The 15,082-nt window shown below is 44.6% G+C and overlaps 2 protein-coding genes across 7 annotated transcripts; both read left to right on the top strand.

Moving 5' to 3' along the window:
* The first annotated feature begins 1,227 nt into the window (after positions 1-1,227).
* Positions 1,228-6,595, top strand: LOC146259139 (histone-lysine N-methyltransferase PRDM9-like). 3 transcript variants are annotated; one of them, XM_084673282.1, is made up of 11 exons: positions 1,228-1,313; positions 1,725-1,796; positions 1,930-2,047; positions 2,284-2,409; positions 2,685-2,764; positions 2,890-3,109; positions 3,211-3,345; positions 3,527-3,798; positions 4,062-4,129; positions 4,680-4,870; positions 5,354-6,592. In XM_084673282.1, exons 2-11 carry the CDS (start codon positions 1,779-1,781, stop codon positions 6,277-6,279), a joined length of 2,154 nt encoding a protein of 717 aa, XP_084529408.1. In that variant the 5' UTR covers positions 1,228-1,313; positions 1,725-1,778; the 3' UTR covers positions 6,280-6,592. The 3 variants fall into 3 exon arrangements, with proteins under 3 accessions (XP_084529408.1, XP_084529409.1, XP_084529410.1); XM_084673283.1 differs by lacking the exons at positions 1,228-1,313; positions 1,725-1,796 and adding an exon at positions 2,161-2,200 and having other exon boundaries at positions 1,949-2,047; XM_084673284.1 differs by lacking the exons at positions 1,228-1,313; positions 1,725-1,796; positions 1,930-2,047 and adding an exon at positions 2,191-2,200 and having other exon boundaries at positions 5,354-6,595.
* Positions 6,596-7,646: 1,051 nt separating this feature from the next.
* Positions 7,647-14,987, top strand: clpxb (caseinolytic mitochondrial matrix peptidase chaperone subunit Xb). 4 transcript variants are annotated; one of them, XM_084673287.1, is made up of 15 exons: positions 7,647-7,906; positions 8,609-8,683; positions 9,033-9,193; positions 9,361-9,478; positions 9,622-9,776; positions 9,938-10,097; positions 10,356-10,397; positions 11,105-11,281; positions 11,416-11,580; positions 11,768-11,856; positions 11,954-12,118; positions 12,259-12,558; positions 13,011-13,103; positions 13,434-13,540; positions 13,700-14,987. In XM_084673287.1, exons 2-15 carry the CDS (start codon positions 8,629-8,631, stop codon positions 13,788-13,790), a joined length of 1,878 nt encoding a protein of 625 aa, XP_084529413.1. In that variant the 5' UTR covers positions 7,647-7,906; positions 8,609-8,628; the 3' UTR covers positions 13,791-14,987. The 4 variants fall into 4 exon arrangements, with proteins under 4 accessions (XP_084529413.1, XP_084529414.1, XP_084529411.1 ...); XM_084673285.1 differs by having other exon boundaries at positions 7,648-7,849; XM_084673286.1 differs by having other exon boundaries at positions 7,847-7,986.
* The last annotated feature ends 95 nt before the right edge of the window (positions 14,988-15,082 follow it).

Below are 15,082 nucleotides of genomic sequence, written 5' to 3'. Positions count from 1 at the left end.
AAAACAAGCTGCAGTTATGCGGTCTGTGAGGTGTTTTACTGCAATGAAAGTTCCTTCGATCTCAAAATTGTTTTTTTTGCTGGTGACACTCGATTGGTAATCATTTGTGTAGAAATGTCTGGTTTGTTGATGGTGCATTATGGTCTTCAACCCTGGTCCCTCAGGGACCCCCGTCCTGCATGTTTTAGATGTTTCCCTGCTCTAACACACCTGATTCAAATTTACATTTAGGAGACGCTCTAATCCAGAGCGATTTACAGTAAGCGCAGGCCAGGGACACTCTCCCGAGGCAAGTAGCCTTGAACAAAAAGTCATTTGGCACAGTCGGGAATCAAACCAACAACCTTCTGATTAATAGCCCGACTCCCTAACCGCTCAGCCTTCTGACCCATTGAAATGAATGAGTCTTTATCTAAGCCTGATAATGAGCATTAATTTGAATTAATGCATTAATAGGACCAGGGTTGAAGACCACTCTAGTCTATAAAAGGAAATGTCACTTATTCTTACTAGAAAACTAAAAAAGCTTCCTTTGCACTCTGCTTTCACTTTAAGAGCCAAGTAAAGGGGGAAAAAGCTCTCTTGTGGATTAAAAGAATGATTTACTTGTTCCCATAATGTTCATCCGGCCATTACTATGCAACATGCACTTGCTTAAAATGTTCACAAAAAACATCACAATAAACCCAGTATGATTTACATTTAGTCATTTAGCAGACACTCTTATCCAGAGCGACTTACAGTAAGTACAGGGACATTCCCCCGAGACAAGTAGGGTGAAGTGACTTTCCTAAGGACACAACACCATTTTGCACGGACAGGTATCGAACCGACAACCTTCTGATTACTAGCTCGATTCCCTAACTGCTCAGCCATCTGACTCCCATGATCAAAATGCATTGTGCACGAAGATCAGTGTGACATTTCCACTCTAAAAGTCTGAATATCAAGCTGAAAACGTATGCAAAAATGCTCCCACTTCTGGATCAAGTACAGCTTATATATGAGACACATCTTCATGAGAACTTTTCCAGTAGACACAAGATACGCAACACGAGATGTTTAACAAGGTCCCTTTGTATAGGTATCGTTATAACCTTTCTCTACTCTCATGCTGTGCGGCTTTTCACTCCTCATCATGGACTTGTGACAGGCAGCCCTCACGTGATCTCCAATCAGTGTTTTCTCTAGTCTCAAGCAGGCGCTGAAACTTCCCGCCGCTGGAGTTTCGCGCCAGTAAAGGTGGTCTCGCGGTCCAGTGGTAGTTTACTTCAGACTGAGTTCATCTTAGGACTGGAAGACTTTATTAAAAGGTAGCTAGCTGTATTTAGCTGCTTTCATCAAGTTTAATTTCACGTTAAGTACTTAACTTTAGTAATATGTTATTAAAATGATCTAAATTCGTCTGTTGATAAGTGAATGTCGCATTGTAAGGTTAGATAAAGTTAACCAGTCGACGGTGCTACTGCCACTATGCTAGCTAGTTAGGTTAGTTGTAACCGTCACTACAGTACACTACTATAGCTGCAGAGTTGTTAGCTAATTATTTAGCTAATGTGGCTAGTCTATTCACAATACATTAATTAACTGTGGCTAGTGCCGTGCCGTTCGTGATACAGATGTTGGCTAGACTAGTTAAAGACTGTATAATTTATAACTAGCGCAGATAGAAGTGGTCGCAAGCTAGCTAGCGGTAGCTAACGTTTTCTTGCACTGTACTGTAGCTAGATAAACCCAAGCAGCAGAATTGACGACCAACGTCGAAGATTTCATCCAAGATGAGTTCTTCAGAGGAGGTGAGGCTAGCATTAGCTAGCTGGCCATGGATGCTAACAATGCCAGTCATCTTAGTTAAAGAGGGAATTTGCTTGTCAGCCCGAATTCCAAGTTTGGTTGTAGTTTGCGTCTGAACTGGTGGTGACCTGACAGGACGAGTATGCAGACTTGAAGACTCACTTCTCCATGATAGAGTGGTCCAGGTTGGAGGAATGGGAGAAAGTCCGCTTTAAAAACATCAAAAGAAACCATCTGGCCATGCTGGCCATAGGTACGTACCTTCTCAGTGTCTCACGTGGTTACTATCAACAGGGTTTTCCTGGATCAAAATTACATTCAGGTGACAACTGCTCATGCTAAATATCGTGCCCCCCACCTCTGTAGGTGTATCTCAAGGAAACATCGGATTGTAATGCAGGACAAAGTATGGGTAACAATAATTTACCTCACATGAAAATTCACCTACAACACATAGCTTGTATTGTTTGTATGTATGTGGTTGTGCAGGTCTGACCTCCACTGCTCCAGCTTTCATGCGTCGTGGCAGGGCCAAGGTCCTGGCCCCCCTCCCTGAACCCAGTGATTCTGAAGAAGATGGAGAGTGGACCCCTCGCATGGAGAGACCCCCTCCAGGTAAGAATACTGCTAGTACTGTTGTAGTACTGTTGTAGTACTGTAGTCACACTAATCTTACATCACTGTAGTACTGCTGTCCACATACAGAATAGTTAACTGTTGTAGCTGTTATAGTACTGTAATAGTATTGTAGTGATACTAATCCTACACTACTGAAGTGCAAATACATTCCCATGATCACCACCTCAGAATGCTTCTGAAGGAATCAGAGAGTAGCTGTTTGACTGTAAAGTCATAGAGGAATGTTTCAATGTTCTGTTGTGTGTTCCAAGCCCCACGGACCTCCAGACCCCCTCTTAGGAGACCAGCGGCACCGCGGAGAGCTGCTCCCACACACACACCTGCATCACAGGTGAGATATACACACCTGCACCACAGGTGAGATATACACAATATTGCTACAATAATAAAATAATCTAAAAGTTTAATCCAAATGAGGAGCTCTCTGTCTTTCTCTCTCTCCATCACTCCCCCCAGCCCCCCAGTGGTGAGGTAGCAGGACCCAGCAAGGAGGCCCAACCCCCCCTGGAAGAAATGCTGAATGAGGAGGAGCTAGCCTTCCTCAGAGACGCCAGCCCCCCGACACACACACATACCCTGGCAACGGAGGGCCAGAGCACCGGTGGGGGGGGCACTCAGAGAGGGGGCGCGGGAGGCCCAGAGGCCCCCCAGGAGAAATGTGATCTGTCAACATTAGGTGAGGTGATAGACGCTAGCTGGCTGTGTATCTCTTTGTGATTTCTGTGTTTGCGTTAAGTGAGGGGGAGCAGGGCTGAGGATAATGTGTGTGTGTTCCAGGCCTGTCTAAGGCAGACTGTGTGAGGAGGAGCAGGGCAGCAAAGAAGATCCAGTTCTCCAGAGGCAGGAACCTGAGAGAGAGACCCAGGGTCAACTATACTGAGCAGGAGGAGCCCAAAGATGACCACTACTTCTGTAAGATAGACACAACCTCTGTAAGAAAGATACTACCTCTGTCAGATATACACTACCTCTGTGAGATAGACACCCTCTCTTTCTCCCTCTTTATCTCTCTCCCTCTCTCTTTCCCCTTTTCTCTCTCCCCGTCCCTTCTTCTACCTCTATTGTATTTGTAAACATACTGCCTCTCCTCCAGATTGTGAGGAGTGCAATTCGTTCTTCATCAAGGAGTGTGATCTCCACGGCGCCCCCTTGTTTGTCCCCGACACCCCTGCAGCCCTGGGGCTGACAGACCGGGCCAGACTTACCCTGCCGCCCGGCCTGGAGGTCAGGAGGTCAAATATCCCCAGGGCCGGGCTGGGGGTGTTCAACTGTGGGGGGGTGGTCGCCAAGGGAACACACTACGGCCCTTACGAGGGAGAAGTGAAGGAGGAGGAAGAGGCCATCGAGAGTGGATACTCCTGGGTGGTGAGGAGGAGGGGGAGGAGGCGAGGGGGAAAGGGAGTGTGTTTTGATGAATTTGTAAGGAATACGATTACATTTGAACATTTTAATATGAAGTTAAGCAACCAAAATCAGAAATTATTTTTTTGACTGAAAAAGCTTTTATGCATCTCTTGTGTGAAGCAGAAAGTTTCCCTGAAACAAAGTTCCCCAAATGTATGAGTATGTTTTAAAACCATGTATCTATGGGTTTTAAGTGAGCACAAACTGTGTGTGTGCATTTTCAGATTTACAAGAGCAGACACTGTAACGAGTACATCGACGCCAAGACAGAGACTCACTCCAACTGGATGAGGTGATGACAAAACACCCTGAGTCAGTTGACTGATCTCACTCTCCCAACTCCTTCATGTTCTGATCCCCATCTGCCTCCTCATTTCCCTCCTTACTCCCCTTCATGTTCTCAGTCTCCCTACTCCTTCAACTTATCTTGGTTTAAACCTTTCATGTTCTGATCCCCCTCTACCTCCTCATCTCTCTCCCTCTACCCCTCCTCCCATCCCCTCCTCATCTCCCTCCCTCCTCCTCCCATCCCCTCCTCATCTCCCTCCCTCCTCCTACCATCCCCTCCTCATCTCCCTCCCTCCCTCCTCCTCCCATCCCCTCCTCATCTCCCTCCCTCCCATCCCATCCCATCCCATCCTCATCTCCCTCCCTCCCTCCCTCCCTCCCTCCCTCCCTCCCTCCCTCCCTCCCTCCCTCCCTCCCTCCCTCCCTCCCTCCCTCCCTCCCTCCCTCCCTCCCTCCCTCCCTCCCTCCCTCCCTCCCTCCCTCCCTCCCTCCCTCCCTCCCTCCCTCCCTCCCTCCCTCCTCCCATCCCCATCTCCTCCTCCTCCTCCCCTCAGGTATGTGAACTGTGCCCGTAATGAGGGGGAACAGAACCTGGTGGCGTTTCAGCACCGGGGAGCGATCCTGTACCGCTGCTGCCGGCCGCTGGCCCCGGGGGAGGAGCTGCTGGTCTGGTACGGAGAGGAGTACGCCAGAGACCTGGGCATCTCCTTTGACTACCTTTGGGACAACAAAAGCTCCACCAGAGGTACCTCCTCTTAATGTCCTCTCCTTTCCTCCTCTCCTGACATATGTCCTCTCTTCTTATGTTTCCTCTGTCTTTTCTCCTCTTACGTCACCTCCTCTCTCCTCTTCCCCCTCCGCTTCTTTCTCTTCCCTAATTTCTCTCCTCCCTTCTCTTCTCCATTTCCCTCTTGATAGGAAGATTGGAGGGACTTGTAGCATTGAGCCACACAAATCACTGACTGGAGATGTTCTTAACCTACAATATTGACCTTAACTGCATTCTTATAGTAGAGGACTGATATACAAGACCATTGATTTTGAGTGAAGTTAATTTAATGCCAATAATACATTTGTCTCTTTCATTACTACCTCTAACAACCATTAAACCCACAGACCAGGATTGCAACCTGTTAATCCCTTCCCTTACCATAGGTTGTCATTTGAAAACTATGCTGTTTGTATTTAATTGTATTAAATCTATTTTTTTTTGCTCTCACACTTCCAGGACCAAGGATTGAGTCGTCCGAGACTGAGGTGTTCTCCTGCTCCCAGTGCCCTTTGTCCTTCACCGCCCAGATCTACCTCCACAAGCACATCAAGAGGTGCCACCATGACCTGTACGTCTCTCTGCTGAGGAGTGGAGAGATCAGACCAGAGACTCTGTCCTCCTCTCGACCACGCCCCAACACCACTTCCTCCCTCCCCCCGGTCCCCATCCAGGGAAGCATGGACACGGATAAGGCCAGACATCACCACTGTGACCAGTGTGGGAAGAGCTTCAGTTGGTCAGGACATTTAGAGAGACACCAGCGTGTTCACTCAGGAGAGAAGCCGTACCACTGTGACCAGTGTGGGAAGAGCTTCAGTCTGTCAGGAAACTTAAAGACACACCAGCGTGTTCACTCAGGAGAGAAGCCGTACCACTGTGACCAGTGTGGGAAGAGCTTCAGTCAGTCAGGAGACTTAAAGACACACCAGCGTGTTCACTCAGGAGAGAAGCTGTACCACTGTGACCAGTGTGGGAAGAGCTTCAGTCGGTCAGAAACCTTAAAGACACACCAGCGTGTTCACTCAGGAGAGAAGCCGTACCACTGTGACCAGTGTGGGAAGAGCTTCAGTCTGTCAGGAAACTTAAAGACACACCAGCGTGTTCACTCAGGAGAGAAGCCGTACCACTGTGACCAGTGTGGGAAGAGCTTCAGTCAGTCAGGAGACTTAAAGACACACCAGCGTGTTCACTCAGGAGAGAAGCTGTACCACTGTGACCAGTGTGGGAAGAGCTTCAGTCAGTCAGGAGACTTAAAGAGACACAAGCGTGTTCACTCAGGAGAGAAGCCGTACCACTGTGACCAGTGTGGGAAGAGCTTCAGTCAGTCAGGACATTTAAAGACACACTTTTGTTCGGGGAAGACTAGAGATCCTGAACTCTAGATCTCACTTAATAATTAAACATATATGAACACAGGAAATGTATGTATTCGTATTCATTACCTAAAGTATAATTGTACATAAGATATTTGATTTAAATTGAAAATTTATATTGTATATAAATGTAAACACAAAATGCAGGCTATATAAGATTGTTTCATTGTTTATTATATAATTGTATAATAACAAATAATTCTGTATGACTTAATATATATTTTACTTGTAAACATAAACTTAAATAACATGCTCTGTTATGTGATGTAGACAATAATATATCAAATTAAAATAAATATTGAATCCTACTGTTAGATGTTTATGTCTGAACTATACTGTTAACAGTGTTTCACACACAGACTAGTTTGTGGCGCTGCGCCACAGAATCAACACCGGCCGCCACATATTGCGTTTCGTTATAAAAAAAAATGTTTTAACGCTATTTAAAACACGCAGCGTATTCGTTCAGCTGCATTTCCTTTCCCTGCTCTCCCTCCGTCTCTCTGTCACTCACGCGTCTCTCACATACACATAGTCTCAACGTCAGCACACGTTAGCAACGACGATATGCGATATCGGCGAGCCTTAGTACCATAGCTAACTCTAGGATAGTTGAGGTTACTTTTCGCTAGGTAGCTACGATCATGTCTTAATCTGTTAGACAAGTGTGTTCCTTCTTTTGGTGAGCTGTCTCACGAGCCCTATACCCGGCGTCATGGAGCCGACCAGCTAAATAGTTATTTAAATAACTATTTAGCACTAGCGTTGCTACCTGCATATATGCAGAAATTGTTTACAATATTTTCAGACTTCAACCAGTGCTGCTCAAGCATAAAGACAGGGTCAGGGAGAGAAAGAGATAGATTCGTTAGACATTGAAGAAAGTAGGAGAGGTGGATATCATGCAATAGCTAATACATATATATTTAATTTAAAATAAAGTCCCCACCTCCGCCACAAATTGCTTTCTAATCTGTGGGAAACACTGCTGTTAGCATAATGTTGTTATCCTATCCCTTTTAGCAATAGGCTCCATAGGATACCATCTCCTTTAGCTAATCCCCATAGGATCCTAGGATTTATTTGACTCTCTCCAAACGCTTTAGCAGTCCTTATTTGTCCTAAAAAGATCTTTCGTAGAATCAATTTCTGCTATATAGTATTATATACTGTATATATATTTCAGAGTATATTGTAAATAATGTTATATTTGTATTTCTATGATTAAATAAACATTACCGTTACAACTCTTTGTCAAGCGTCAGATTGGTTAATAGTGCAACAGTATGAGAGTAGGCCGAACAGGTGAGAAAGACTGAGCAATAATAAAGGAAAAATTGGGCGCGCCCCCTTTAACATGTGATGCACAGAACCAGGCCAACACTGCTGTTGCACCCTAGTTGTTTCCTAACGCAAGAGGAGAAACTGTTAACCTCGATCTCGTAGGCTAGTTCGACTGACCTATTTCATAACACCAAACGTTACATCATATGAAGTCTGTTACCACCTGGGGTAAAAACGACCTCGAGCCTGGGAATAACCATAGCTCCATGCGATCGATCGGCACATTGTGACATTGGTATGACACATTGACCTGCTATAATTGCTAGCTAGCTAGCGGACTAGCTAAACACTTGTAAGTCCGTGAAATAGTGACTCGACAAAATCAATTTGTGGTTGAAGTTGTTTTGTTTGATTTCGTCGTACCTCCTCACTGTAAGTAAAGTCACAGGATTTAGTTAGCTACAGTAGTGCTAGCTAACATAATCGTAGTTTGGTCAAGTAAACACCTATCCAGCTGCTTATTATAGTTCACTGAAGCTATGGACGTGCCTCACTGTCAGCAGTGGATTGTTTACCTGTCGACTCGCTTGCTATACTGTAGTCAGTAACTAGCTAACCGAGAGCTAAATAGCCAAGAGTGAATCTCGAGGCCCGCTGTGGGCGCAGTAGTCTATTTCTTGTATTGACTTTAATCTGTATTTCGGAACAGAGTTTCAATGTTATTTCGGTGGTGGTATTATTAGTCTAGCATTTCTGATAACGCGTGCGTTGAAGGCATGTTATTGGATGTAGCTGCCTATTCATATTGAACATGTAGCTATGCTACCCTACTAGCCAGTGTTTCCTTGCAATAAGAGTCTGAGCAGCATTTGGCCTAGCTGCTACCGACTAGTTAGCTACAGTAGCTAGCACGTTGACCAGCATAGCCATTAACTAGGCTATTAGTGGTACCCACGTAGGGTCGCATTAGCACGTGCAATAGAATTGTTACAATTAAGCATGCTAGCACTACTCTTATGTCATTCTCAATACCGTCTACCCCTCCCTCCACCAGGACCTTGAGGTTAAGTTACTATGTCCTGCCCATGTTCCTCGGCCGCGAGGATATTCTTCAATTCCGCACAAAGAGGTACATTTCAACAAAGTTTTTTTTCTTTCTGTTATTAGTATCAATATTTTAGAATAATTAGAATCGAAACTAGATTGTTACTTTGTGTAGTCGGTTGCTGCCACTCTGGATTAGCACGATACCCAACTACTTGACCCTTTTTATGCATAATTGAATCATTACTCAAGATGTTGGGTACCCAGGTTTCTTTTGAAATGTCACATATGCCTACATGGTTGTAAAGTCGGTTGGATTGAAGATGTAAGTGTGTATAGATTTTAAAATGTTTATACATAGACAATGTGTGTTACATTTTTATTTGAACATTTTAAACATGTTTATACAATATTTATATTGTCACGTTTTACAGGGTTCTCATGTTCACGGATTCAGCTCTATTCCTTGAGTAGACCAGGATCGCGTGAAACATATTTACCGTCCAGGGTCAAAGTGAGATCCTTTTCTGAAACTGCAGTCTGCTTTGCCTCAAAAGATGGCACCACAAAGGATGGCTCTGGTGATGGTGGAAAGGTACATTTAATTGAATATCTACAATCAATTATGTAATCTAAGATATTACTGTAATACATCATGTAAGATTCAAAGTAAATGGAAAATATGCACCAAATTTTCTTTGTTTTTCGTTTTTATATCAGTGTTTTTCTGTCTTCTCTATATATTTTTTTAAATACATTTAGAAAAGCATCAGTGAAGGGAAGAGATCGTCTGGCTCCTCTGGGGGCTCAGGGAAGGGAGGAAGCCAACTACGCTGCCCCAAATGTGGAGATCCCTGCACACATGTAGAGACCTTTGTCTGTAAGTACCTTTTAAAAAAAGAAAAAAAGATTAAATCATCAAATAAGTTTAAAAGATAACTATTATAACCCCATAGATCCATTCTAGGTACTGAAAAGAAAAGAACACTGCCGATATCTGAATGTTTGGTTTTACTTCCTCAGCATCGACACGATTTGTGAAATGTGAGAAATGCCATCACTTTTTTGTGGTCCTCTCTGAGACTGACTCCAAGAAAGGTTTAAACAAAGAGGCAGAGTCTGCTGCTGAAGCAGTGAAACTGGCTTTCGCTCAGAAACCACCCCCGCCACCTAAAAAGGTTAGATGGCCAACTAATGGAATTAGTTGAATAGAAGTTGTCTCAACAGAAAAATGCTGGTGTATATCTCACAAAGATAGTGTGAATTATAAGCAGGTGTATGTACAAATGCTTTTAAGTTGATAGTTGGAAAGATATGAAGTTGTAACATTCCTTTTCAGATATACGCATACCTCGACAAATACGTTGTCGGTCAGTCCTATGCTAAGAAGGTGTTAGCCGTGGCTGTGTACAACCATTACAAACGGATCTACAACAACATCCCAGCAGGGAGCCAACAGCAGGCGGAGGTGGAGAAACAGGCCTCCTTGACGCCCAGAGGTCAGCATTCTGTCAGGCAAACCAACTCGTTCTACATGTTCCACAAACTTTAGTGTTGACATTTGTCACTCAGTGTTCAGTCATACTTTTTAGGGTCAAAACAGTTGATTTTCTTTGTCTCTATGCTTTGGCATTTGTCCAATGGTTCATTTGTTTTATTGCTTTCTTTATAGATTTAAGAATTGTGTTATATAGAATCAAGTCATTGGAGCATAGAATGGTGATAGCTATGTTGGTAATTTCATCCTCTCCTTGTAGAACTAGAGATGAGAAGACGTGAGGATGAATACCGATTCACAAGTAAGTGATCGGCACTCCCTAGTAAATTTCTCGTATTGGCTTCAGGTGTCCAATATTTTGTTTGATCTCATAAATTGCACAAATGCCAAACTTAACAGACACTCATTGTGATGTGACATGGTTCTGGAACTGGTCTCATGAATAGAAGCAAATTAATCTGTTGTCCTGCACTGAATGTTGTGTACAGAGGGAGATTAGATGTCCCAATGACCTAGATAAAGTGCATCTGAATTCCTAGTCCTGTGTGCTTCCATTCAGTAAGCCCACAATAGTGCTGTGCTGGAAATGTATTCATAGATGGATCTTGGACCTGTTGCTGCCCACTGTTTGCCATGAGAGTGACTCCTCACTACTCGGATTATGCAATTCCGTACTCATTCAATTGAATCTTACTTCCGCAATGGAATTTATTCAGTTTAAGGACTTTTCTATCAGTGCACAGTCGTCGTTTTGTTATTCTGCTAATAAATACAGACTTCCTTGACTGACCACTGATATACTGTAGAGCTGTGCACTTCACATCTTCTACTATCCTTTCTAAATCCACTATTTGTACGTCGCTTGGATTTCAGAGTCTGCTAAATGAATCAAATGCACAAATGTATTTTTAGGTTTAGCGGCTTTATAAAAAATATTCAGAGTGTGTATATACAACGTTTGTGGTGATCCCACTCTAAACAGGTCACTTGTAACTGTGTATGTTGTAGAACTACTGCAGATTGCTGGGATCAGTCCCCATGGTAACGCCCTGGGCGCATCCATGCAGCAGCAGGCTACCCAGCAGGCACCTCAGGAAAGGAGGGGCGGGGACGTTTTGGACTCCACACACACGGACATCAGACTGGAGAAGAGCAACATTGTGCTCCTGGGTCCGACTGGATCAGGTCTGTTGGGAATCATCACGTCACCATGTTCCTCATGCCATGGTCAAATAAGACCATGAAAAAAAAAATGTTGTTGTTGTTTATTATTTTATGTCAAGACTCAGTTAAATATATCGTATTTTCCTGTTTCATAGGCAAAACCTTGCTGGCTCAGACCCTGGCGAGGTGTCTCGATGTTCCCTTTGCGATATGTGATTGCACCACTCTGACTCAAGCCGGATATGTAGGGGAGGACATTGAGTCAGTCATTGCCAAACTGTTGCAGGATGCAAACTACTCAGTGGAGAAAGCGCAGCAAGGTGGGTAACACAAGATGACACAGCTGTCAGAACTGTTAAGTTGTCAATGGTGACACATGGCTGGCGTTTTGTCCAACAGACTGTTTGCAGTCACATGTCTAAAATACTATTTAGAAAGAGAATGTTCTTTTGCGCCCAGTGTTCTAATGGCGATGATGTAACACTGAGCTGTGGTTTCCCTGTGCAGGGATAGTGTTCCTGGATGAGGTGGATAAGATTGGCAGCGTGCCTGGCATTCACCAGCTCAGAGATGTTGGGGGGGAAGGAGTCCAGCAGGTTAGTAAGAAACATTAGAATGTCCCAGATACCATTGTTATCTCTCTTCCTTGTGTTTTATGTAGTTTCGGGGTAAAGTGTGTTTTTACTCATACAGGGACTTCTCAAACTGCTGGAGGGCACAATCGTCAATGTTCCTGAGAAGAACTCCAGGAAGCTAAGAGGAGAGACCGTTCAAATAGACACCACGAACATCCTGTTTGTCGCATCGGGTGCTTTCAATGGACTTGACAGAATCATCAGCAGGAGAAAGAACGAAAAGGTGAGGCCTAACAGACCTGCTCGGATCCCTAACCCGAGATCTGGGCGTCATCACCTAAATAGGTGAACGTTCCGGAAACGTGATGCTCATAAAGTGTGTATTGTTCCTCCCCCTCCTCCTCCTCCTGTGTGTACCTGCAGTACCTGGGCTTTGGCACCCCCTCCAACATGGGGAAGGGGCGGCGTGCGGCGGCGGCGGCCGACCAGGCCAACAGCAGCGGGGACACGGATACGCTGGCTGAGATCGAGGAGAAGGACCGGCTGCTGAAGCTAGTGGAGGCCAGGGACCTGATCGAGTTCGGGATGATCCCAGAGTTTGTGGGCCGCCTGCCCGTGGTGGTCCCTCTGCACAGCCTGGACGAGGAGACGCTGGTGCGCATCCTGACGGAGCCCCGCAACGCCGTGGTGCCCCAGTACCAGGCTCTCTTCAGCATGGACAAGGTGAGGCCTGGAGTAGGGGAGAGTCTAGACCATTTCAGCGGGGGGGGGCGGGCGGGCGGGCAAGCTGGGTTGTACTTTAAGAGGGGCCAGTTACGTTAAACTTTAGTGTTGTCGAATAGTTTTTTCACTTCTTCACACATTAACAGTCAAAGTGCCATGTTTATAATTATTCAGACTCTACATGTAGGGGGGCCATGAGGGTCCAAGCTTGTTGTCACTGGGGTCACACTGCCCCCCCCCCCCAATAGCACTGCCCCTGCAGGGGAGGGGCACCAGGGCCCCCTGACCTGTCTTCCATCTACCTGTCACCCACCTGACAAAAAGACTATATTTTCTGGTTTTATGACTCCAAATTGTCAAATATCACAGTGTGTTTCTTCTTAGGTTGGCATGTTGAGACAGAATGTGTTCATCACTGATTCATTGGACGAGTGTGTGATTTTGTGTTCCAGTGTGAGCTCAGTGTAACTGCAGATGCCTTGAAGTCCATCGCCAGGCTGGCCCTGGAGAGGAAGACTGGAGCCCGTGGTCTGAGGTCGATTATGGTACGAGAGGAAACAAACGGTCTCAAACAAGTTGACGTACATTAAAGGCCCTTGCACACTGAGTGCGAAATTTTCGTATGCGTATTTTCGCAATCGTCAGCCTCAACCTCCGGTGGCTCTCAATTTCCAAAAATCCCATCAAAATGCTGGCTATGGATGCGAAAACGCAGAAAATCGAACCCGATCCGAACTTTCTTTAGACAGACGAAAGTGTTTTTGACTTTTTTTTTTACGTGCGAACATTTCGGATACGAATTTCAGACATTGCAGTGTGCATTGGCCTTTATGCTGTGTCTTTGTTGTGAACGTTTTGTGAACTGTTCTCCACAGGAAAAGCTGCTCCTGGAGCCCATGTTTGAGGTTCCTCACTCGGACATCATGGCTGTAGAGTTGACCAAAGATGTCGTCCAGGGGAAATCAGAGCCCAGATACGTCAGGTCAGAGCACATCTTATTTGACTCCTCTCCCCCACTGTAGATTGCGACCTTTTCATGCCTCCTACCTAGGTCAGAAACCTTACGTGCTGCACAGCCAAGCTCTGCAGAGCCCAGCCACGTGAAAGGAAAGCTGAACTGAGGTTCACATTTGACTTCTAGGGCTCCAGTGAAGGTGTCTACCGAGGAGGAATACGACTCCGGCATTGAGGAGGAGAACTGGCCCAGACAAGCAGACGCAGCCAACAACTGATCCACCCTGTTTGTTTCTCCGAGAACTCCTAACGACTGCAGCCTCAAATCATTAGATTCCTTAGAACCCTTAGAGGGAAACCAGCTGTTGTCTCCTCATAACCCTGCCCTGAGACCCCAGACAGGCCTTGGAGGCTGTAGTAAAGAGAACACATCCTGGACGTTCTCACTGAGTTGTCTGCGTAAATAACAGGATTTGTATCCGACACGTGTCCTATTGGTCCCATGAATCCAGGAGTTAATCTGTAACAACAGGAGGTGCACAACTAACAAGGTGGACTTCAACCTGGTACATTTTCAATCTTTGCGGATTGTTAACAATTTTATCTATCTAAAAGATAATGCAATTTTATTCTTAAAAGGATTAGTAGCTAGGAGATTTGCCTTCTCTTTTTTGGGGGTGATAGGTTGTAAGGCAAGGGAATCAAATTATCATAATGGGATCATATTGTACACTTAAGGGCATAGGGTTAGGAATATTCTGCTTCAACATTTTCTTGTTACATGATGCAGCTAATGCCCTGTTGTCATGTTATTCAATATTCACATCAGTATTTTGATGTTTTCTTACTCACCATTTTAATAATGGTGTTGATAATAAAATGAGCTCGTAAATGTAGGGCAGTGGCGCATACTTAGAATTTATCAGTTTGTATCACGAGGCAACCTGTATTATCTCATCACTCGTTTTAGTGTATGCCCACACCAGCACACTAAACAGCAGGACTAGAAACTTGTTACCTTTTTAAAACACTCGAAAAAGTTTGTTGTGTGTTTTATTTTCTATCTCAAGCCTCTCCGGTAGAATGTACGAAAGGATACCCTCAGACTCCTTTACACACCACTGAATCGACACAGCAAACCTTCCTGCATTTGGTCAAGTTTAGGAACCTCACCTTAAGTGATGCCGCCTGTAAATCGTACTTCAGTAGACTACTCTGTAATCTTTGCCTTTTTTTCCTAGCACAGTCTTTGGACTAAACCATGCTGCTGTCCACCTACATGTTCTATGAAATGAGATTTAATTTAGGATTGTACCTTTTAATTTGATTTAAATTCATATATGCTTTAAGTTATGTTTCAAAATTGCTTTTCTCTAAGTTCAAAGTTCAATCTTCTGTATGCCCCAAAGTTGTGAATCTAAAACGTGTCGTGGTATTGTTTAAATATATAAATAAAATGTATATCTGTACAGACATTCAGTGTTTTATTAAATTAAAATGTTGGGTCAGATTTAATTTAAGTGATTACAAACCACTAGAGGGCACCAAAGACCCCATTCGTGCCTAAGCT

This window comes from Hypomesus nipponensis, chromosome 14 (assembly GCF_054491055.1).
Source record: "Hypomesus nipponensis isolate SF chromosome 14, ASM5449105v1, whole genome shotgun sequence".
NCBI lineage: Eukaryota > Metazoa > Chordata > Actinopteri > Osmeriformes > Osmeridae > Hypomesus > Hypomesus nipponensis.
The sequence above is the reverse complement of the archived record's forward strand: the minus strand, read 5'-3'. Positions and strand labels throughout refer to the sequence as shown.